We start from the raw sequence: 25,037 nt of genomic DNA on the forward strand, positions 1-25,037 counted from the left end.
AGGAGCAGGGTGGGTTTGGGGCAGGCCTCTGGCTGCTCCCGGTGCAGGCCATGGGCAGTCAGGCTCACTGCAGGGTTCCACAATTCAAACTGGAGATGCTGCTTCAACAAATGTATCTGCTGTGATTAGAGTGGTGTCTGCATCAGAGCACAGAAACTTAGTGCTGCAGATTATACCCTAAACACAGAGCATTTAATCTTTTTCCATTGATAAATGAATCAAATTGAAAGGGTCACCTTACCTGGTCTGAGACACTGCATCGTTTACTTCCAGGATAAAGAAAATGTTTCCTAAGTACTATTGTATGCAAAAACACAGTCAGTGTGTTTTTTAAGAAATTATTCTGAGTTCCAATCTAAAATTGACAGTGTATAAAACATTTGCTATGTGCTTTTTCCATGACACTCTATTAAACATTTCTTATTTAGGGTTTCTTTATGACTTTTGTTTTCTTGTATCTCTAAATATGTTGCTCTGTTATATTCTATACATGATTTCTACAATCATAACATTAAAATTTAACCATGTTAATAACTTCTCTTATTTGTATTTCTGTTAGTGATTATGGAGACATGTATTTTTAATCCAAAGATTTTTTGTACAAAGCCATGTATTTGATATCAGTTAACTAGAGGTGTAGACAATCTTGCTGGGTAGCTAATTAATATAGGAAGCAAACAAAAGTGATAATTTAAATAACCTAAGGAAAGGAGGCACTAATTAAATCTAGAGAAAAAGGCTAAATTGTGATTTAATGAAAATTTGGTTAATAGAAATATCTTTATTATCTTTTTATTGGTTATAGTGTTTTGGAAGCATTTTTTTCATTTTTGTGGAAATCCTGAATGTATCATCTTTGAATTTTTTCTTACAGTTGTTTAAGTGCTTGCCTTTAACTTTGTCTTTTCCTTAAATATCCAAATTACTATGAATCTGAATATATGCTGTGGGATTTTTGAAATATATTTAACAGAGAGGTAGAATTATTGCTTTCAATCTGTAACAAATTCAGGCTTAATAAAATGGTCAATCAATATGGGTAAAATTGAAGCAATGTATTATGCATTGTTTACTTCAAAATTATCATCTTTAATGTTTAATGTGTTTCTCATTAGATATGTTTCTATCTAATTCTAAGTACATTTAAAGAGGTTTATCTTCACTGTATGAAGTAGTTCCAATCTCTGTATCATCAAGCATATTGCAGAATTTACTGTGGGTTTGTTTATTATTGTAATCTTGGTTTTTAAGATGTTGTGAATTTTTAAATGTAGCTTTTGTTTAATTACATACTGAGATAAAAAAATCCTGAGTCACTGTTACACTGTATCACATCAGTTGTTACTATGCCAGATGATGTGTGTCTTAAAACTCAAAACAAATGTAAACTATATTAACAGTAGTAATGAAGTGCCTCTAGCATTTACATTGTTGTGGAGTATTTCTGTTTGTGTAAAAGTATTCCCAAAATTCTTGCTAAAAAAAGAAATCAGAGTGGACATGAAAATAAAGTTTAGCTGTGGCAGTCAAACTGTATCTTACCTACCGCCTGACCTCTGGTAATGCCATCTAGTCCCATCAGAGGACTTTATTCATTTTTCTTTGGTTTATAGGTGAGTATGGAAAGTACCAAACCCTGCTTTTAGTTCATGTCATGTGCATGGCAAGAGTAGCTGAGAATTACAGCTGTGGAAGAGTTTTTCTAAGTGTCAGCTCAAAGGGGTGTTGACACTAATGAGGTATTAGGAAAGTTAATGTTGAAATCAAAGCAGCTGATATTTTTGTGTATCTGTTTGCATATTTTAAGTATCTTGTTGACCAGTAATTGAGGTTCATCCAGAGCATAAGGTGATGAATTTTAAGTCCTGCATATTTTCTCTGTGATTTAGTGGTTAGCCTAAGTCCCAGTCTTACTATGAGCTCTCCACCAGAGCACTTCTCCAAACCACACCCTGAGATGGCTGATTAGCATGGTGGTTAGTACATCCCAGTACATCCCCGTGTCCAGTTCTGCAACTGTTCACCTCTTGTAATGAAAAATAAATCAGTTTTGCTTCTCACCCAAACATACTGTTTTATGAGCAGGTAACACTACCTTAAATAGCCATTGTCAACTCATAGATTAATGCTGATCTGCTTTTCTCCAGTGTTTAATAAATGCTGAGCAGATTTGGATAAGTCAGCAAGCAAATCTCAAAAGTGACTGGAGTAATGAGTATGTGTTGAATCATCATATTGTTTGATTTTGCTTTTAATGAAGTTATGCTATTTTAGAGAAAATTTATGTTCCATAGAAACCGGGAAAGATTCTAATTAATTGAATACAATGGTCTTTGGAGCTGTAAATGTGTCTTATGCAGGTGCCATAAACATCAGGAATTTTCTTGATTTGCTTAGGCATGAGTATACCAATAGCTGGAGTAAGCTTGAGTTCAGCCTTAGGGCCCCAGCTACCAGCCATTTGTCCTGCTGCTCTTGAGCTGTGGTGGATATTCTGGCCAAACATTAAAAAGACCCTATTGAATTTTAGGAAATTAAAACCTTTATTTAAAAAAAAATAGCTGAAATTAATGCTTTGTTACCTCCTTTCATGCCTTTCTCTACCCAGGGTATTATAGGAATGTGTTGCTGCAGGCCCCATTTTCAGGGCAGCCAGCAGCAGAATTCCCCATTTCTCCTGCTGGCTCCTTGCAGTGTTGCCCACACTGTGGCTGCTCTGCTGAGCTCTTTATGTAACCTCCCACCCTGGGCAGAGCTGGCCAGGCTTTCAGGTGTCTCCTTCCAATTCCCCCTGTTCTCATGCACACACAGCAGCTTGCAGTGGATGGCCCTCTCCATCACTCCTAGAAAAACACACCTCCATGGGAATTCCGTAGAGTGCAAGCACGAGTTTTATGTCAAATGGATTCAGTGTGGACAGGATTAAGCATGTAAAAACAAAACACTGCATGGTTGTAGAATGGCAAAAAGCAGCCAAGTAGGGCTTAACACTTATTATAGGGAGTCTGAAAGGTGCCTGTTATTACTCTTGATGTTTAGTTTTTGTGATTCAGCTCTTCAGCTTGCTGTAAGATTGTGAAAAAAGAAAAAAGACACTTGACCTTGACCTCAAGATCACAGCTTGACCCCAGTGTTACTTCTTTTCTTGTTCTCATAATACTTTCCTTATATTTAAGGAAAGTTTTAACAGCCAAACCACCTGACCCCACAGCAGAAGGAGGCTTAGCCTAGTGAGTGCCACACATAATTTTTATTCTTTTGAAGGGAAAAAAATGCCTTCTGGTAGGCAGCCAGCAAGTGCAGGTGGAATTTGCCTTCACTTGATTATAATCAGCTTTGTCCCTTTGTTGATGTCACCTCAGCTATATGTTGTTGCCACCTTCTTATCCAACCACTTTCTGTCATAAAGCTCAGCAGGGAAAATAAACTGAGGCCAAAACAACATATGGAAGTGTCTTGGCAAGGTTTGGCTGTTCATTTGAAGTGTTTTTCTTTTTTCTGTGGGTAGGAGATGAAGTCAGAGCCATGTTGTTTCATGTAGAAGGATCATTATTTTTAGACCAGTGGCAGTTCTTAGCCTCTGCGTGTAATCTGCTCAGACAGAGCCACGCAAGGCAGCAGGGCTTGCATGAACTGTCTGTGGGGCTCAGTCACTGATGTTGAATATAACTTGAGCTTTGGAGGTGTGAATGCTCAAAGCATGGGTTGTGTGATTCATCTATATCAAGATCTTTTAGGCATGGCAGATTTGTGATAAAAGCTTTTCATAAAACCAGTTGATAGTCTGCTGGTGTTTGATATCGACCAGGGGAGATCCAGGCCTGTCCTGCTGACTGTGGCCAAAGTGCTTCGAGTTGGAGGGAGTGCATGTATTATTGCAGCCATGAGTCCCTGCATGTTCCCAGCAGCCAGGGACAGTGCATGTAGAGGGAATCTTGGCATATTTAAAGGTTATCAGGGCCCATTCTGAAAAACACCAGCTGAACCACGTGCACTTGGTACTGCCAGTGGGAAGGTTTGCCTAGGGTGTCATCCCTCAGCTATACATAGCAAACTCAAAGCTTCTTACAGAGAAACCTCTTACCAGTCACTTTCCACAAATGGTGCCTATACCTAAAGGTACTTAGTGAAAATCCTTGAGAGGTATTTAATGCAAAAGCAGTTAGTTTCCCTGGTGTTTTTCAGAAGCCCTCACACACCACTATCAGGGAGAAGTGCAGTGCAGCTACAGCACAGCTCCTGGGCCAGTTACTCATTTTGTCTGAACCAGGCTCTGCCACCCCAAGGGCTTGCCAAGATGTGTGACATGGGGGGGCTCGACAACCTGATTGCCAACACTGCCTACCTCCAGGCAAGGAAGAGTGGAGAAGGAGACACCAAGGAAATGCAAAAGAGGCGTAAGAGCCTCTCGCTGCCCAAGATTGAGGACTGCAAAGAGCACAGAGAGTCTGTTGCTGGTGATTATGACAGTATCTGTGAGCAGCAGCCCATTGGCAAGAAATTCTTCAGAGACTTCTTAGAGACAGTGCCAGAATATTTGGTAGCTAGAGACTTCCTGGATGAGGTGTCAAGCTGGGAGTTGGCAGAGGACAATATCAAGAGCAGTTGCATGGAGATTATGGTCACCAATTATCTTAAGGAAGGCGGCAGAAACTATCTGTCTTTCATGAGCTCTGACTTGGTCAGCAAATGCAAAGCAGCTACTGTAAAAGACTACGAGAACATCGTGCAACTGGCCAAGGAGGAAACCAAAGTCTTCTTTAAAGATAAGCCTTTCCAGGACTTCCAGAACAGCCCCTTCTATGACAAATTCATCCAATGGAAAGTGTTTGAGAAGCAACCAGTAACTGATAAATACTTCTCTGAGTTCCGAGTGCTGGGCAAAGGTGGCTTTGGAGAGGTAAGAGCTTGTACTTTTAAGGATGTGAGTCATCTCTCCCCTTTCAAGACTAGCAGGTGGGTTTGCAAAGAGCAGTGGATTAAGCCACTCTATGAAGAGTTGTAAAATGTGCCTCTCCAGACTGCCCATTTTCCAGAAATCAGGCTGGGTTATTTATATTGTGATAGAGGCGCTTGTTGGTAAAAAGCTACTTTAACATTTTTATATTCTGTATCTATGCTAGTTAAAAAAGCAGGCTTCTTTACAAAAACTTGCATAAATGTTCATGTAGTGAGCTAAGTCTGCTCCTTGACATCATTTTAGCCTGTGCTATCTCACACACTCCCAGATAATTCCTAGCTGCAGTTTAGGGAAAAGCACACATCAGGATCTGTTCCCAAACTTCTGTATGAAGGTTTTTTGAGAGTCAAGAGAGTTTAACTGTACAGATGCCATCTGTATATGCTTATTCTCATGGTTACAGATTTTTTTTCTTGTCCTTGTTCCTCTTATTTGCTAATACATGCCTACTAGTGGCATCCTCAAGAACTTTGCCTCAGGGCCACAATAAACTACTGGTCCAGAACAGAACTGATTGTACACTTGTTTTTTCTTGTTTTCTGTGCTAATATATTCTTCATAAAAGTTAGCATCAGCAGCTACTGATAGGCATAAGTGATTTCCCAGTTCCTGTCTGTCACTACCCTTAATATTCCACTCTCTGTGTAAAATTCCTTCATTAGTTTTCCATGTGCATCTTCTCTAGGTTTGTGCCATCCAGGTCAAAAATACTGGCAAGATGTATGCCTGCAAGAAACTGGATAAGAAAAGGTTGAAAAAGAAAAGTGGAGAGAAGATGGCGCTGCTGGAGAAAGAGATCCTGGAGAAGGTCAACAGCCCTTTCATAGTCACACTAGCTTATGCCTATGAGACCAAAACCCATCTGTGTCTTGTTATGAGCCTCATGAATGGAGGGGATCTGAAGTATCACATCTACAATGTGGGAGAAAGGGGTTTGGAAATGAAAAGGATCATCTTTTACTCAGCTCAGATCACCTGTGGGATTCTGCATCTCCATTCCATCAAAATTGTGTACCGGGATATGAAACCAGAGAATGTCCTCCTGGATGATAATGGGAATTGCAGACTGTCTGATCTTGGATTGGCAGTGCAAGTCAAAGAGGGAAAGAGCATCACCCAGAGGGTGAGTACAAATTCTTTAACGTAGGCAGTGGGAAGTGCAGCCATTCTATTTCTAATGCCTTATGAGACCAAGACTTAATTCCCCGGAACTGATTCTGTGCTAAAGACCAAATGTAGTCATTTCATTCTGAGAGACAGGTCCTAAGAAGATTTGGTTTATTAACTCTTTAGCTGCTGCATGTGGTAAAATAACTTCTTTTGTACAGAAACAGTAGAATCTATTTGACCTTTTTCTCTTAAGTTCTCGAACCAATGACTGTAGAGAAGCAGATGCTTTGTGCTTTATGGAATACTGCGTAGTCAGGGATTTAATTGATTGTTTAATGAGCAGCAGTCAAAGATATGGCTCCTCTGTATTCTGCTTTTGCTTCTAGGAAAATATAGTTTCTTACACATTACTCTTAAGTGATGCTACTTATTATTTATTGCAGGTGTGTGTGGTGCTGCATGATAAGTTATTTCCAGCCCTCCTTCCCCACACAAATTAATTCCTGAAACAGTTAGCAGACTTGACAGTTTGTAAATGTCCATGCCTGTCTACATGTAGGAAGAAAAACATGGATGACCAAATAGATTTTTTATGAATTAGATTGTGCATCACTTCAGCTGTGCCTCTGGTCATCCCAAACTAGCTTGGACATGTAGTAATGTCAGGAGATTTACACAAAAAAATATGTATTGCTTAACTGTGAAAAAAACATATTTCTCTCAAGGTATCTGGAGCTTAAAGATGTGCATAATGAGAGAATGTGTTTGAAATACACAAGGAAAATGAAGAAATGAAAGCCACATTATAAACTGGTCTGTGTTAAACTCCCCAAGTTCACATTAGAAATTCAGTGGAAGAGAGGACCCACTGATGGCCTTCTACATCATGTTTGAGTGCACATCTTTTGATGTTGTTAAATTCAGTACTTTTGAAGGATCTTTTCATTCCCTGGCAATATAAGAAGTTTGTACTATGAGTGGTTTTAGTTCTTGACGAAGGAGTATGTAGACATTGCTGTAGGTATAAATAGTAAATAATTTTAAAATTAAACTGCATGGTGTTTTAGATACAAAAATACAGCTTCTGTGCAAGCTAAGGCAGGTTTTTCAGTAGAGCTTATGTGAAATGAGAATGTTGTTTTGTTTGTAAAGATGGCATTTGCATCAGTGAACCCAGAGGTGTAAACCTGATTGGGCTTTGTAAGAGGCATGCAGTTACTAGGATCAGAACAAATAGTTTTGTCAAAGGGCAATTTTTCATGCTTTTAAATATGTGGGGTTTGGCAAAACGAAAAAACCTCAAAATTGAAGAGTGTATTTAGCAATATGTAACCACTTCTGTTGGTATTGGGGTAGAATCTCAAAGCAATATTGGACAAGGTGTTATTCTGCCTTACCTTCTGTGAAGCCATCAAATTGTTAGTGCCTTTTCTTTTGTCATTTTTAGAAGCTCTAGTCACCATTATACGGTTGCTTTTATTAAAGCAAAAACTGCAATGAATAATGTGCTACATGATTGTAATGTTTTTTAAGGAATTTCAGTTAAAGGCAGTTTTATTCATACATTACGTTGAAATAGGACATGGAAGAAAAAGATTTTTTGTGTATGTGTTTGTATCATAACTATAAACTAGTTAAATGAATAATTCCCTTTTATTTTCATTTTTGTAAAATAGTCATATTTGAAAGCTTCTAAAAAATGTTATATGAGAACTGGATATTATTATTATTTATACTCATGTCATACACAGGAAGACCAAAGAACACATTTACAAAATTTACATTTACAAAATTTGCATTCAGCTTCACCATGTACTCTTGTAAGAAAGGAAAAATGGTGTTGTTATTTTTTGTCTACTAATTGTAGTTACATTCTGACTTAAAATTATCTGAAAAATTACATCATAACATGCTGTTTGAGTATGACTGCCAAATCATTATCACTTACCAAACCTATACATGTCACCTTTTCATTTTTCACCCAAAGGAATGTATGGCTCCAAGGTTTTTCAAATGAAATTTAATCAGTTGCACCATTTTGTGGACACAGCTTTATAAGGGCATTTTTATAAGCTAAAGCAGAATATATATTCCTTGCAGGCCAAATCTGTATTGTACTGATGTCTGAGTGCCTAATATCATAAAGCTGTTTCTAGATTTTGGATGATGGTTTGAACTGACAATTTAAGGTTTACAATTTTCAGTCACTAATTAAGGGATATTGCTACTGATCTCTATAATATAAAAATTTATCTGTGCATTCATTTCATTAAAGATTGCAAAAAATACACTATTTTGATGAATTCTGAAAGTTTTTTGAACTCTCATAGCTGTATAAGCCATTAAAGATTAAATTTGTTCTGCTTTCAAAGCAGAAAAAAATTCCTGTCTGGTCATGTATGAATAAATGCACATCACCCATACATCAGCTGGAGGATCCATTAATCCCTTTTGTAAATCTTATTAGGTGATTATGTTATCACATGGCACAAGTAATAAGCTTGTTAATGAGTTCCTGTTTTAGACATTTTCCAAGTTTTCTCATTGAGGATTTCTAGAAAATTATAATGTTTATGTACTGTTCATCAGCCAAAAAAGTGTTCTTTGTGGGTAGAAAGGTTTTTTGAATTTTAGATGGATAACTTCAAATGGTCTTAATAAAAAATAAAGTGTGTTTACACTTCAGAAAAGCATTGTGCAACTGATGATTCAATACTTATGTAATTGAAGCAGTAGCCTTGGTATCCTTTAAGTACTGCTGTTACATACACTCCTTTTGAAGGCACCTGTGTGCTCCATACCAATTGGTCATAACTATTAAAAATAAAAATACCTTGCTTTCAGAAACAGTGCTCCTTACAAAGATCTTGAAAGAGTTGGATACCTAGCCTTAGTTTTCTCCCTCTCTTTTCAATTGCTAAAGCAGCAAGGAGAAACATCCAGCTTTCTGTGTGAATGTACTTCAAACTTATACTGTAGTTGTAAGTAAATGATACAATAATAATTTAATTTTACAAAGTTGCTGATTTGACTTTGTGAAGTGCCAGTTGTCCCTAGAAAGAAGAAATCACAAGAATAAATTAAAATACACAAGTTTGAATAATAACAGTCTTGAAAATAAAAGTAGAAAACATTTTAAAGCTACTTACAATGTAATTTTCCTTCATTATTATATTATAAGGGACCCTCTCATGATAGCTACATGCACCTGTGCAATCTACCAGGAAATGTGTATAGGCACATTTAGTCAGGCAGAGCTCTTACTGACATTGCTGGAAACACAAACTCCAGTGGTAATAAAACTATTCAGGACTTTAAATGTCATTATGACTTCCTATAAATGTGCCTGTTGCATCTCATCTGATCTGATCAGATCCTGCAGGAACTAGTTTGTATCTTAAAATTATGACTTTTTAAATATTGTTATTTTCTCTGTCTTACATAATTGAAATAGACAACAAGGAGAAACTGAGAGCCTGCAAAGATGGCTTTTACACAGGCAAAGTGTTCTGTCTCTTGTGTTCTAGTTTGATTCTAGCACTAGGGGTTTTTTGCATATGAAATGAGGAGCTTCCATCCCCAGTTAATTCCATTTTCCCAGAAGTTAGTGTGTATTTGCTGTTTATTTAGGGAAGAATTTTCTGCCCTTACTGGGTATGGCTTTTGTGAAAAGCAACTGTTGCATGTAAATTGTGAAGAACTTTTGTGCAGAGGCATGTGCCAGCCAGAGAGCTTAAATATTGACATAATAACTGTGAAAAATAACATAAACATATTTTTGTAGTATTTATAAAAGTGCATTCATATCTTCAGAGGTTTCGGGCTTCTTCACAGTTTTCCTGTGCTATGCTTTATATATTTGAAGGACATCATAATATTTTTATAGGAAAAACATGTTTTGGTTAAAATCTTACTCAAAATGTCCTTTTGCCCTCCTGTATGTTTGTTTATTATAAGATTCTATTTCTTAGGAAAACACAAGGAAATCTATTTAGATGTTCCTGAAACTAACAGTTTAATTTCCAGGCAGCTGAAAAGCAGGAGGAGGGTTTAGACTTGTGAAATAAAAAATAACTCAGCAAGCTATTCTACAGTTGACCTTTGTTCACTATCACATGGCATTCTTATTGGATAAGATTCTGTAAAAATTTCTTCTTCGTTTGCTCTTTGAAAAATGACAGCTCTTCATTTGCTCAGAATTAGAAGAACTTGCAGCTGTTTTTCTTACACATTTTGAAGTGTGACATGTAAAATTGATGATATTTTTACTAGCAGAAATGGGTTCCTAAAAATGTTGATAATCACAGTTGTTATGAGGTGCGTTGTCATGCCAGGTGTTTGAGATTTTTGTCATCTCTGAAATGTACTTTACAGAATGCAGCCTTACCCACAAAGTCTGTAGGGTCAGTTGGGATCTGTGCAGGGTCCTGAGGGAGCAGGCAGAAATGCTCACCAGGTCACTTCCCATCATTACTTCCCCAGCAGCCCCAGAGAACCCAGGAGGTCCCAATTGGCTGGATTTAGCAAATGTGATGCCAATCCACATGAAGGGCTAAAGGAGCATCCAGAAAACTCCCAGCCTGTCAGCCTGACCTTGTAGCAGAGAAGATCCTGGAGTAGATCACTCTGAGTGTGGGCATGCAGCACATACAGGACAGCCAGGGGATCACACCCAGCCAGCGTGGGTTTAGGAAAGGCAGGTCCTGTTTGAGCAGCCTCATCTCCTGCCATGACAGAGTGACCTGCTCTGTGGATGAGGAGGTGGCTGTGGATGTGTCTGTCTGGACTGTAGTAAAGCCTGTGTCACTGTTTGCTCCAGCATCTCCTGGAGAGCGTGGCTGCTCATGGCTTGCACAGGTGCTCTCTCTGCTGGGTGAAAACAGGCTGGATGGCCGGGCCCAGAGACAGGTGGGGAATGGAATCGCATCCAGCTGGCACCTGGTCACTGCTGGGGTTCCCCAGAGCTCAGTCCTGGCACCAGCCCTGCTTTATGTCCTCACTGATGATCTGGACAAGGGGAGAAAGTGCACCGTCAGGAGTTTGCAGACAGCACCAAGTTGGGTGGGAATGCGGATCTGCTGGAGGGCAGGAAGGCCCTGCAGAGGGATCTGGACAGGCTGGGGTGATGGGCTGATGGCACTTCTGCAGGATTCAGTGAGGCAAAGCAGCAGGTCCTGCACTTGGGTCACAACAACCCCCTGCAGACTACAGGCTTGGGGAAGAGTAGCTGGAAAGCTGCCCAGTGGGAAGAGGGAGGTGTTGGTCAGCAGCTGGCTAAACATGAGCCAGTGTATGCCCAGGTGGGCAGAAGGGCAGAGGCATCCTGGCCTGTGGCCAGCAGGGCTGGGCAGTGACTGTTCCCCTGTGCTCAGCACTGGTGAGGCTGCTCTTGAATCTGTATTCAGGTTTGGGCTTCTCACCACCAGAAAGACACTGTGGTGCTGGAGTGTGTCCAGAGAGAGGCAGTGGAGCTGGGAAGGGTCTGGAGCACAAATCTGGTGAGGAGCAGCTGAGGGAACTGCAGAGAGGAGGCTCAGGAGGACCTCACTGTTTTTTACAACTCCTTGACGAGAGGTGGTAGCAAAGTGAGGATTGGACAAGTGTTTGTTTGTCCTAAATGCTCCATCCTATAATATCTGATTGCTTCCCTGTCTGTGAATGCCATCTCATGTCTTCTCATGACACATCACTGAGGTTGGAGTCTAAGCAGTCAGGATCCAGTCAGGATCTGAGGCAAAGTTTACGTGTGATCATGCAAGAAGGGAGTGGGGAGCTGCTCTAGAATCCAGAGTTAAGATTCATGCCTAGTTACTGGATTGTCCTTTCTCAAGCCCTTTGACTTCCATACAGCATGAATCTAAACTGAAACCATGTTGTACCTGTGTCTATTTCTCTTCCCAAGGAGGAGCACACAGAGAGCAGTCCCTACTGCACAGAGTGGCTTTCTCTTTTGTTGTGCAACTTCCTTCATTGCAGTGATTACTGATGACCAAACTTAAAAGATTAAAAACCAATTCTGGATTTTTTTACTATTCCAGTTAGTGACTTTGAATCCAGGGCCATTTTTTCTTTTTTTCTAATATAGCAAAAATCTGGTTTGTACCTTTTGTGCTTTTGCCTGTGGGGGCTTTTTTTAAAGCACGCAGCTTTCCCGATGAAAATTATGTTCTTATGTGAAAATCAAAAAAAGTTTGATCTTGAATCTTACATAAGCATGTGGGATTCATATGCTTATGTAAGATTCAAGATCAAACATGGGATTGGAGCTCCTAAGCTCCAATATTGTCTTTCTCATTATCTTCTCCTGCTACTCTGAAGAGTCCTCTTTGTGCTCTCCTGAATCAGTAGCCCAGCAATTCATGATGGGCCATCCCATCAAAAGATCCTTCCTTCTGCTAAGCATTAACAGTCTGCATAAGGATCTTTATTGTGTGACTTTCCCGAGTGCCTTTTGCCCTATTTAGATTTAATTCTATCTTCTTTAAAAAAAACCAAAACCAGTTGCCTACTGATTGGGTCAGCTAGTTTCTTGTTATTGTATGAACATGTGGTGAGAAACTGGAGGAGCTGCAGTCCTGTGTAACTCATTTAAATTATGCTCTGTTCCTCCTCACAGTGACTTGGGAGAAGAATTAACATGGTGAAGTGAGTGACACAGGCAGATCAGCGTTCTCCACATCTAGGGCCTGCTAGCTTGTGTGCAGGGAAGAGATTTCTGTGGTCTGTTCCTGCATTCCTGCAGGGTCTATTAAGGCCATTGCTGAAGGAGTGGAGGAACAGCTGGACAAGAGAACAAAGCAGGCAGTGGCACCCCTTGGAGGAAGGAAGGACCGAGCCCCAGGAAACAGCTGATAGAGCTAAACTCAGCTTGTTTTTTTTCCTCTGTTCAACAGTTCTTGTGCCATGGCAAACAAAAGACATTCTGATTTGCTTTACTGTTTGGTTTGTTATATCAATTGAGTTTGTTTTGCAGAGATCTGTGGGAAAAGGTAGCAAGATCTAAATCCTAAATCCCATTTCTCCCCATTTGCCTGTTTCTGTGCTGCTGAAAGCTCCAGAGAGTTGTGTCTTTGCTGCCTGCACCTGCTGGAACTGGCACAGGGCGCTGTGGAAGGGCTGTCCCCTGTCAGAGGGACGTGTGAGCTGCTGCACTGCAGGCCTGGTTCTGCTCCCAGCTCTGCTGTGCCAGGTGCCCCTGCGCTGCACTGGGGTCTGAGTGCACTTAGTGCTTCTCAGCATCACATCTTGAATTACTAAAAGATTGTAATTATGTGACCTTTGAAAAATTTATGCAGGATCGCATTTCACAAAAGAAACATTTGTATACTTTCAGATGAGTCATTTCTACTATGCCCTGTCAAATCACTCTCAAAGCAATAATTCCACTCAACGGAACTTCTTTGCTAATGTAGCCAAGGGCAGCATGTGCTCATTACATTTTAGAGGATTACTGAAAAATTATCTTTGGGTTGTTCTCAAGGTAGTGAAATAAAGGGAAAGTAGATCTGTGAACCTTTTTCAAAAGCAATTAAAATTTAATTGACTTAAATTTATTGACTATTTTTATAATTCAAGCAGCATATGCAAGTAAACTGTCCTGCTTATCACAAAAGACAATATTAGATGGACAGCAAGCAAAAAATAGCTAGTGTTGTATTGACTAGGCTTTAAAAAGTTCTGTGCCTCTACAATGGCATAAGAATTCTGTCTCTAGTAAAAAGTTGGGATAATATAACATTCTTTGTCATCTTTGTGATATTTTTATAAGATGTTGCCAGGTCAGTGAAGGTGTAATATCATGTGTTTGTGTCTCTGTAAGATCCCTTGATTAGTTAACATATATGTTCAAATGGTTCCTTGTGTTACCAGGAATTATACAGGAAAGAAGAGAATAATGTGCTTAGTCTCAGTCAAAACCCACTGAATGTCCTAATAGTTTAGAGTTGATAACAAAGAAATTAACTTTGAGTATGGGTTTTTTATTTCCTCTGTTTCCATTAAAAGAGTGAAATTTGTCCATGTAAAGTAAGATCTAGTAAGAAAAAGTGGATTTTGTTTAATATACAGCTTCTGAATTCACTTGTCAATTGTACAGAATGAAAACCTCTGCAAAATCATACAAACCTCCTGATTTTTTGTATGATAGACATATCACTATCCCATACTTGGAGATATCCATCCTGAGGCATGGTCAGATAATTCTAACTGAATTAAATACTCAATACCAGTCTGTGGGAAATAGACCCCTTCAAAAAATAATGCATTTATCTTTTGTGGTAGCTTTTAATTTCTTTGCTTTCTGTCCTTTTTTTTTTTTCATTTTTGCATTAGAATATAATTTACAGTATACTTGTTTACTCCACACCTGCCAAGAGTAATTTACTTTCCTTCACTTTTGCTTTGGGAATCAGTGGATAAGTTTTCCCCCTAATACATTATTTTTTGTTTCACTGCTAATGATAGTTGTACAGTTTAATAACTCCCTTCACAAAACTTCTGTTTTACCTCCTTAGATAAACCTCTCCTGAGGCTTTCCTGCCTTTCCTGTTGCCCTGGGATCTCTCTGTTCCTGGAAAGATGATCTGATTTTTACATCTTGTTCTCCATAATGATTAGTGTAGGGATGTTAGGTATTACCTTCCCTCTAATGCTGCCTACTCTCCAAAGATAGAAATAAATCTTCATTTGAAGGATCTGTGTCCTTCCAGGTGCTGAATAATTCCTTATTTGTGTTCTCTAATATGGCAAATGCTAAAGGCTTTAGCATCTTTCTCCGCAAATCATTTTGCCAAAACTACACATATAGAGAAATAGGTAGAAAAGACTAAAATTTAAGCTCTTTTCTTCCTATCTTCAAATTCCTGCTGTGTTAAAAATAGAGTTTTATGTATTTCTCCCTCCTTATTGTTTTTTTTCCCCCCTTAAAAATCCCTGTTCACTAGCGAAATGTGTTTCCTTCTGCTATAAAATTGTCATGTTTTAGTGCATTTTAAAAATCTCAAATCTTACAAGATCCAGTTTAGATTCCTGCTTCTTGGCCTGTTCCTTCATTGTGAATAGAAGGACAGCTTCAGGGTTGGGAGAGCTTTGGTTTTAGATTCGAGTTTGGATGATATTCTATGAGAAAACCAGCACATTAAATTCTGAATTGAAATGGTTTGGCATATCAGAGGAATGATATGTTTCTAGACTTCCTCAGAGGGAGCTGGATCAGCCCAGTAACAGCTCAAGATTCCAGAGTTACTAATTTAGAGTGTAGAAGTTTAGTTCTTGTTTACATGTAAGCTCACCCACAGCCTGTCACTTTAGCCTGCAGGGAGGCTGTTGTTGGTCCATTCTGTTTTCTGTTAAGTTGTGGTTGTGCTGTCCTTGTGGTCTGTGGTGATGGCCTTGCTTTCTCTGTTCTTGAGAAACACAAGCACCATGTCAAAGCAGGGTGTTCTTCCAAATGGTGTGTCCTGCTGGAGCCTGCCTTGAAAATGCCCATGGAACAGACTGAACTTACTTGGCAATTACTTCTTTTGAAAAAACAGCTGTGGAAGAGAAAATACAAGTGGAAAGAAACAGTCTGAGAGGAGCTGCCTTGAGACACATCTGTGACAGTAGATTTCTGACTTCTCCATGTCAGATGTATCCAGGTTCTGAGTGATGATGCTAAGTTGCAGCAAAGTAATCTCTTATCAAAAGGACCATATTGTGCTGTCAGGGCACATTTTGATAATAATGTGATTCAATAGTTCTTCAAGGCATTAGTGCCCTAACTTCATCTCAGTAAAAATAAGAATGTTTATTGCTTCCCAGAAGGAGAAAAAAAAAGCAAAGAAAAAAGAGTTCCAGAAACCTATTTAGAGCTGTGTTTACTAATCCACAGTGAGCTCTGTGTGCAAGCTTTTGTATCAAAGTTTCTCTACTACTTTCAACTTCTCCTCTCCCTTCTAGGTTTTCTGAGGCCAGATGGATCTGGGGTCTGTGGTCTGTATTTGAACATTTGTCCCCTTCTCTGAACAGAGCAGCAATTATACCTAAAAATGTAATACTGTCAGGGTATCTCTCAATATTTTAGTTAGAGAAACCCACTGTAAGCAGGGCAAATTGCCTGTGGGATGATGTCAGCAGCTGCAGTGCCTGTGCTGCTCCTCTGTACTTCTGTAGCTTTAGTGAGAGAGGCAACTGTTCGCTTTTAACCTTTCCTTTTGCTTTCAACCTGACTGATACTTCTGTTCTTCTCATCTCATTTCTATTTTTCACTCATATGGAGGATTTTGTTCTATATCCTTAAAAGCAAAACAAAACCCCAAACTACAAGGAGAGAAAATAAAGTGCATTTAATTTTCTGTCTGTTAGGCTTATGTTTTACTTGATGCTAAGATGTTCCCTCTTGCACACATTGTTCACAGTAGAGACATATGTCATAATGTGTAGTGACACAAGCTGAAGTTTGTGGGGAGACTTGACTTGGAAGTACTGTGCCTAAATTTGCAAAAATCAGAGGGGTTATCCAACCCCATAAAATAAAATTCATCTGTTGAGCTGTACTTTTTATAAATACAATTTGTCCAAATGAGCTTAGCTTTACCTTTTTCTAACTGTTTTGCTTTGGAGTGAATCTCTGTCACTGATTGTATTCTGATACAGTAATAATGACCATCTTGAGTAAGCTTTAGTGGGATTTTGCACAGACATAGTTTTAAATTGTTATACTGGTAATACATCAGTCCCAGTATTTAAATAATATATGAGAGGTTCAAGCAACTTCTGACGTGGTTATCACTGTTAGCTGCTTCTGGGAAATAAATCATATAGAGCATGAGACACAGCATTAAATGTGGGTTCAGCTGAGGAAATGCTGTTGTGATTGAAATCCCACATCCTCACTCATGTAACAGTGCAGCAGAGAGAGCTGATCCCCCCACTTCCCTGCCAGGTGAATCAGCTCCCTGGGGCCAGAGGCAGCAGGAGCTATTTCAGTCCCTGCAGCCTGTCCCCCAAGGGAAGGTGGCAGGGCTGGCTGGGAAGAAAGCAGGCACAGGTCCCTCTCAAAGAGTGGCCATTTCTTCTCTCAGAGAAGGGGCCATTTGTGCTATGAATAGTCTTTATTCAGGCATCTTTTTTTAGTTGGGAAGTATGAACTTGTTCCTTCACCTAAATGTGTGTAATTTATTAATTATAATTTTCATAGGTTTACTTTCTTAGAGTGGTTTTTAAGAGTTTTCCTTGGCCCTTGGTGGTAGAACATTTATCCAGAAACCAAGAAGGTGGAAGCTGAGAACTTCCTCATTGCAGCTCAGCTACTGGCTTGATGAGAATTTTCTCACTGGCAGCAGAGCCCTGTGTTGGACCAATTACATAACCATTGCACAGGGTGGGAATCAGTGACTGTTTTGCCTGGGTTTTGTATTTTTTTAAATCTTATCAAGTTGATATTGCTACTCGTGTTTACACAACAGAACTAAGAATATCTACCATGAAAAAAAAAAATAAAATGGAGGAAGGAAGCAAGCTAGCCATGAATTTAAAATTAAACCACTTTTAGGTAGAAATTGCACTGATATTTCAACTTTGAAAAGCATCTTTAAGACAGTTCTCTTATGTGCCAAGGTGTTTAAAGAGAGATATGGTCCATGTCCTAAAAAAGTTATACCTCACCAATTCTACATTAAAAAATAGGTCAGGGATTCTAGATACCAAATAAATCAGTAGAATTACTAATATTTTGGAAGAATTATAGACTAGTCTGTTTAACTGTATGCATTTCACTCCTGGCATTGTGAAGTAAACCTGTCTGTGTGTTTGCCATAGGCTGGGACAAATGGCTACATGGCTCCTGAGATCCTGAAGGAAGAGGACTACAGCTATCCTGTGGACTGGTTTGCTATGGGCTGCACTATTTATGAGATGGTTGCTGGGAGAACACCATTCAAGGATTTCAAAGAGAAGGTCAATAAGGATGAGGTTAGAAGAAGAACTCTGGAAGATGAGGTGAAATTTGAACATGCTGGCTTTACAGAGGAAGCAAAAGATATTTGCAAGCTGTTTTTGGCTAAGAAAAAAGAGGAACGTTTGGGAAGCAGGTATGCCTTCTCAATCTCAGTGCAAGGGAAATTAAAGCTGCAAGCAATATAGTTATTTCACTCATTGCAAAAATAGGTTAGAACCTCACTTTCTACAGAGTAATGGATTTTGATTTTCCCTTTCACTTCTAAGAAGAAAGAGGTGGAAAGTATTGAAGATAATATGGAAATAAGGAATATTGTTGCAATAATGTGATGATCTGTCTCACTCCAAATGACTCACAGGAGTTGTCTTCTTGTTATTTTCTGTGTTAGACTCTATATAGTTTTGGGAGAAAGAGTCAGAAGGGTTTTTCTTACACATTCTTTCCTAAAGATAAAAGGATATTCCAGTGGCCACCTGCATCCCTGCTAGTGCAGACTGAATGCAGATATTAGGCTGTAGTGCTTACTGGAATGATGTGGGCAGAAATCCAGATCTGCAAAGTGGATTCTCTTCCCTGCAGATATCTAATTTGCAAGGCTGCATCATTGGCTTCTAACTGAAGAGACCTTAACCCCTCTGTTTTGCTCAAGTGCTTTTAAAAAATGCTGTAGAAGTTCTGGTCATCCTGACTCATCCCAGGGAGAAAAAGAGTATTTGGCACAAATTCCTATAAAGCAAAACATTTCTGGGCACTTCAGAGGTGGCTTTGGGTTGATGAACACTAGTGGATTTGTCCATGACTTAGCAGTTTCAAGGAAATGTTCAATAAGAAGAGAATTGCAAAGCTAAACCTTGTAATATTTAACTTGTAATAGCTCTGATCCCTCTGATATGTGCTTGTGTGTGTGTATAAATAATTTAGTGCATTTCTATTTAGACAGATTGCAGATCGACATTTGCAATATAGACAAATTAAAGAAATATAATAAAAATGGGAAAAATTAATAGGAAACCAATAATATCTATCTTTAGAATACACCATGATTTGAATAATCTGTAAATAGAGATGTATGTATCAGGTGCTTTTCCAGTCTAAAGGTGGAATTGACAAAGCATCTCATTGAGAAAGCAGAGATAGTCTTCTAAATTTATATTTCATAGCAATGTGAAACAGTTTTTCAAAATGTTAGGCAAACATTTGTCTAAAAGAAATAAATCTAATGAAAGATAATAGATCATTAATACACATATTCTTAATATTCTGTTGCTAAATGAGGACAGCTACTCTTGTGCCCGATGAATTTTCCCAGCAACTGTGCAAGGCAGGAGAAAAAAGTTATTTTCATCATATGGAGTATGTTTAATACAAAATCTGTATTATTTTTGTATGTTTTAAAAGTTTACTTTAACAGTAAATTTAACACAAAAACATTCAGATCACTCTAACTTAAAGTCAGCATACTTTGCAGACATTTGGACTTACAGCACTTTGTGAAGTAAACAAATTTCAGAGTAGGGGAAAATGAAATTTAGAATTGTGTCTTGGTTGAGTTCATTCAGCAAGTCTGAAACAAAACCAGTAACAGACTATTGACTTACTGTAAGCACGTTGCCTTTCCCAGGGGAATAATTTACAATCTTTCTGTCTGCTTTTTCTTCCATAACTTCTCAGCAAAATGAGAAATGCACACAGAAGGGTTAATGCACACAGTATCTTTAATTTTCTGCTGTTTAAGATATCCTTCCTCTGATGTGTCATACTTGGACAAGGCAGGCAATAAATAGGATGTATACCCTGGGCATGATACAGAATAAAAGCATGCCTGAACCTCTTAAACAGGGTGATACTATTCAGGACAGCTGTGTGTTATGTAAAGATTAGCACTGTAATTCTCCTAAGGACAACAAGAGCTTGGGTTATCCACAGCACTGCCTGTTGCATAAGTTAAAGCTGCTCAAAGACAGCTTTATTTTGTACACCTGACCTTTTAAAACACTCCACTCTTCTATTGAAGATGTGGTTTCACTAGCTAACTCAGGGAAGATGTAGCCCCTTTTCTCCACTCAAGCTTTTTGAGATTAAAATCTCAAATCCTGAACCTGTAAAGTGATTTAATTTTTTTTTAATGGAAGAATACAAAATTGACCAAGTTCATTTGCTCTTCCTATTAAAGTTATGTAAAAATGCAGTTCACAGAGGATGAGCTCAAGTTCCTCTCCAGCTAGTTGGAAGATGTCTCAGTTCCAGTAGATGGCATTCATGTAGCTTTACATTTTTTAACTTTTTATGGTTTCAGGACAAGGAACACTGCAGCAATCCATTTTGCTGCCTCCACCAGTTTCTTGTGCTCTTTGGTTTATGTTACAGAAAGGAAAAGCAAAATAAGGGGAGATTTTTGTGAGTGCCTCTGCCCAGTCAGCACTCCTGGTTTACCAGTGTCCCAGGACACCAGTTAATTTGAACAGCAGCTGAAATGCATTTCAGGCTAGCAGTGAATGTAAATAAATAATTTCATGCTTCTCAAGTACTTGGTTATCACTGGCTGGGTAAGGTAGGAGATGATTATGCAAGCCTATGGATATGCAGAAATCAAGATCCTTAATCTGTACATTCATAATTTTGTTCATATGGTGCTTTGGAGTTGAAAACATAATATTTTTCATTGCTCAGCATGCCTGGATGGCAGCATCTACCATTCTTCATGTTGTGGCATCCTGCTTATTCATGGTGGTGCACAGTGGGTAGTGGCTGGTGGTGGCTTGCTCAGAAGAACTGGGCAGCAGAGGTGCAAAGTAACAATTTTCCAGCAAGGGGCTGAAAAGAGCAGCTGGTGGTTTCATCTCTGCTGTGCCCAGGGAGCACCAAGGCAGGCCAGAAGCACAGCAGGCAGCATGAGGAACAGGCAGTGGTGCCAAGGTGGAAGAGCTGTTCTGCATACATGGAAATTAAGATTTTAAAAAATAAAGATTTTTTCCATAATCACACAAATCTGCTGCTTCTGTATGGTGCTTCTGCACAATTGTGAAGATAAAAACACTTGCCAAAGGTTTGCATTACATTTTATTCATAGAACATTGTCTACAAATACATGAGGGCTTGCACTTTGCTAAGTTTGATTTTGTAAGGAGATTGGAAAAGAAAAAAGCTGTGTTAGGAACTACCATTTTCTGGGGCCAAAACACAGACAAATTTGATTTTCCTATATTACTGTTTTCAAGAGCAGTGCATCCATAAATATGTTAAACAAAGAATGCATAGGTGTGGAAAAGACAAAAAGACAGGGCTCCTCTCTGCTCTGCCTTTGTCTAGATTCCAAATTCAGACTTTGCATGCCTTGACACTAGAGGCACAGTTCAAAAGCTGTGGTCTTTGGTCATGTTTCAACAAGCACACGTTTGAGGCTCAGATGATTTTTATCACCAGAAAATATCCCACAAGTCTCTCTACAGGTCTGTAGTGAAACAATTCACTAGTTCTTTTACAGCTGAAGTTCTCCCTGAGGTCTGTAATTGTTTTTTGTAAGATTTATTTAACTTAAGCATTTACAATTATTTAGTCCTTTCTTGTTTTTATTATTAGGTTTTAACTATATTAATAAAGGATTATATTTGTGACAGTGGCACATCTACTTTTGTTAACGTCATCATCTGTGAATCTCTTGCCTAAAAAAATCTTTGTTAATTTGTAAGAGTAGTTACTTTGAATGAACTGTCATTATAAGTGGGATTGTTTATTTGAGTGACATAACTGAGTTTTAGGATATAAATGTGTAGATGCTTTGAATTAAGATAAAATGAGAATTTGCATTTGTCACCAGCTTCCTATTCAGACTGTTGCTGCTCAGAGTAGATGTATTGACCCAATATATCCCATTCTAGAGTTTAATACATTCTTACCCTCTAGTACAGATACTCTTATCCCATAGATGCAGAGCCAATCATTGAACTTCCCTTGTGGGACAGCAGATCCAATACTCCCCCTCCCCTCCCTGCTGTAGGTTCAGTTCTGGTGGAAGTGTAGCTTTGGGTGGGGTGTCCCAGATGCAGCACTGCAGCTCCTGCCTGGGCTGATTTACCCTGAGAGGTGCAGCAATGGCATCAGAATGTTTTCAGCTGCTCAAATTATGCTGTACTATGCAGCATTCCTTGGTTAGGAAAAAAGGAATTGTGTTGCATGATGTATATATATATATATCTATATATGTATGTCTAAAGTACTGTCATGTACAAAACACAGACAGCCCTGTATCTCTCTGAGAGCAAAACACACTGATGGACAAACTTTTGCTTTGTTGCAGGAATGAAGACGATGATCCAAGAAAACACAGCTTCTTCAAAACGATAAATTTCCACAGGTTAGAGGCAAACCTTGTTGACCCTCCATTTGTGCCAGATCCATCAGTTGTCTATGCCAAAGATGTTGCAGACATTGCTGACTTCTCTGAAATACGAGGAATTGAGTTTGATGACAAAGACAAGAAGTTCTTCAAAAAGTTTGCGACAGGTGCTGTCCCTATACCCTGGCAGGAGGAAATCATCGAGACGGGACTGTTTGACGAACTGAACGACCCCAACAGAGTCGTTTCTGGAGGTTACGCAAATGGAGGGGAAGCTAAGTCAGGAGTTTGTTTGTTGTTGTAATTATATCATTACCAAAAAGAGTAGAAACCACCTCAGAACTTTCCATGTTCTGACTCTGTTTCAGAAACTCAGTACACCTGTTTGAGAAGAGCCAGCCAGTGTAATGTGACATTGACAGGCTGTGTAGGACCACCAGCTGAATAGACTGTATTATTTTCCTTTGCTCTAAGAAAGGAGATATTTTTGTGTTATTGGATATGAATCAAATGAAGACCCATATTTCTCCAAGAAGCTTAGAATAGAAATTCTGAAATACAAAAAAAGCATTGTTAGAGTGAAGAGGCAAAGCTTTTGCAAATGACTGTTATTGCTTTCAATACAATGAATCATTGGTTTTCTTTCTTTTTTTCTTGTTATTTCTACTAACATTTCCTCTTTATTCCACAGTTTTCAGGAAGGATTTTTAAATTTTCAGGTAATCTTGGACAGTGGAGCTCATATACCCTGTCAAACTTGGAATCTTACTGGCTACCCAGTCTTTCTGTTAAATTCTGTAGGTTTTTGGTTTATTGTAATATGTTCAAATTGTCATAAGATATAAAGAAAGCTCTACATATCACTTGGAAATAAGAACAACAGGATCAAACTCTTTTCAAAAGTGATTTTAATGGGGTGAAGATAAGATTGCACCAATGTAATGGAATAAAGCATTTATTTATTATTATTATTAAGTGTATTCTTATAAGTGATAATACTGTATACAAAGAAAACATATTTACAAGTAAATACGCATTCCTTTTGGCAATTTTAAAGTTTTATCAGATTTCCTGATAATTTTTCTGTATTTTGGTGATAAATTAAGCTACAGATAGACCAAAGCAATTTGTAATTGATTTTTACAATACATTTATTTCAGTGTAATGTAGATTTTAATTCAAGTTGCAAAATGCATTATACTGTTGAGTGGTGTAATGGTGAAAAAGTTATGTATGCAAGTTGAAACTATCTTCAAATGTTTATTGATTCTAATGCAAATTTTGAAGTGTTTTTATTTTTCAATTTTATGACAACCTAAATTGAATTACTTGGGAATATTGCTATGAATACTTGCTACTGGTGAAATGTATTACTCATGAGATGCCTCCTGCTGATTTTCTGTGATAAGAAAATAGGCAGTTGTTCTTTGCACAACTTTAAAAACCGAGCCTGCACATGCTGGTCACTGTCATCTCTCCAGCCATAATTTCCATTGACTAAAGTGGAAGTGGAAGCTGCTTCATTCCTTGGAGACCTGGAGGCTGCAAATGCCCCATTTTCTGTTTTTCATACAGCAAACTTCCTACTGAACTCAAGGACTTCTTTTGGCTAGACACTGGTATGAACTCACATGTCTGTTTCAGAGGAGGAAAACCTGTATATACAATGTCTTCTGTACTCCGGTCTGTCATGTGGAGCACTGGTATTGGTATTTATTTATATCCTAATAGCACATCCCAAACTCTTAAGTTTTAAATACTGTAAGTATTTTAGTCACAGCTAAGTAATACATTGGTAATACTTTGTGTTGTTCTGAGTAGAAAAATAATTGCTCTTTTTTCCTTTTGAATTTACTTTTCCGGTGCTTTATATACTTAATATTGAAGTGAAAAATCAAGAACAGTTTTACTTAGGATTAGTGGGTAATTCTGTTCATGAATTATGAGCATAAAATTGTCTGCCTTTTGAATGGAGACTTTGACTCTGACAAATAATTTAAAACAATATAAGCTGAATTCGGTTTTTTTAATTGAGAAGGATGATCCTGAAAGATGGTGAAAAGCAGAGGAGGTTGAGAGAAGAGTGATGTCATCCTGGCATGGATTTACAAGAGTGCTTCCACTATTGACGTCCATTGATTTTATTTCTCATTGCTCCCACCTGTAGAAAGCTCTTACAGTGGTAGTAAATATACTAGAGTAGTATATTTAAGAAGCCAAGACAGAAAACTTTGTTATTACATGCATTTTAAAAAGCCCACAAAACACAAAGTGACACAAAAAACCCACAACCACCACCTGATTACAGCTAGGAGAGATGTTAGTGCTAGTGGCATCAAACCTTTCTCCTGAATTGATATACCTCAAATCCAATGAAAAAGCTGTTTCAAAAATCCTCCAGAACCATAAAGCAGAACCATAAAGCAGAACCATCCTCTGAAATGGCCGTAGGTTTTCCAGTGCATAACTGAGTTTTAAGTTGCCATTTGGAAAGAGGTTATGTATAGACAGAACCAGAATTTAATGTCGTGTTAGAATCACATATTCCCAGTGATAGTGGGTGCTGCAAGGCTGCATTTTTCAAAATGTGCTACAATACTGAGATCTGTGAATTTGGGACACCATGTGGGCATAACATTGGGTTATTTGGTTTTAGAAATGTTGTGGTGTCAGTAATCCCAGCAGGATGTGCA

The 25,037-nt window shown here is 38.5% G+C and overlaps 1 protein-coding gene across 1 annotated transcript; it reads left to right on the forward strand.

Moving 5' to 3' along the window:
* The first annotated feature begins 10 nt into the window (after positions 1 to 10).
* On the forward strand, positions 11 to 24,737 carry GRK7 (G protein-coupled receptor kinase 7). Its single transcript, XM_054282658.1, has 4 exons — positions 11 to 4,900; positions 5,646 to 6,083; positions 17,870 to 18,141; positions 22,306 to 24,737. Exons 1-4 carry the CDS (start codon positions 4,151 to 4,153, stop codon positions 22,646 to 22,648), a joined length of 1,803 nt encoding a protein of 600 aa, XP_054138633.1. The 5' UTR covers positions 11 to 4,150; the 3' UTR covers positions 22,649 to 24,737.
* Positions 24,738 to 25,037: the final 300 nt, after the last annotated feature.

This window comes from Melozone crissalis, unplaced genomic scaffold (genome assembly GCF_028551555.1).
Source record: "Melozone crissalis strain CALT ecotype California unplaced genomic scaffold, PUWL_Pcris_2 ptg000034l_1, whole genome shotgun sequence".
Taxonomy (NCBI): domain Eukaryota; kingdom Metazoa; phylum Chordata; class Aves; order Passeriformes; family Passerellidae; genus Melozone; species Melozone crissalis.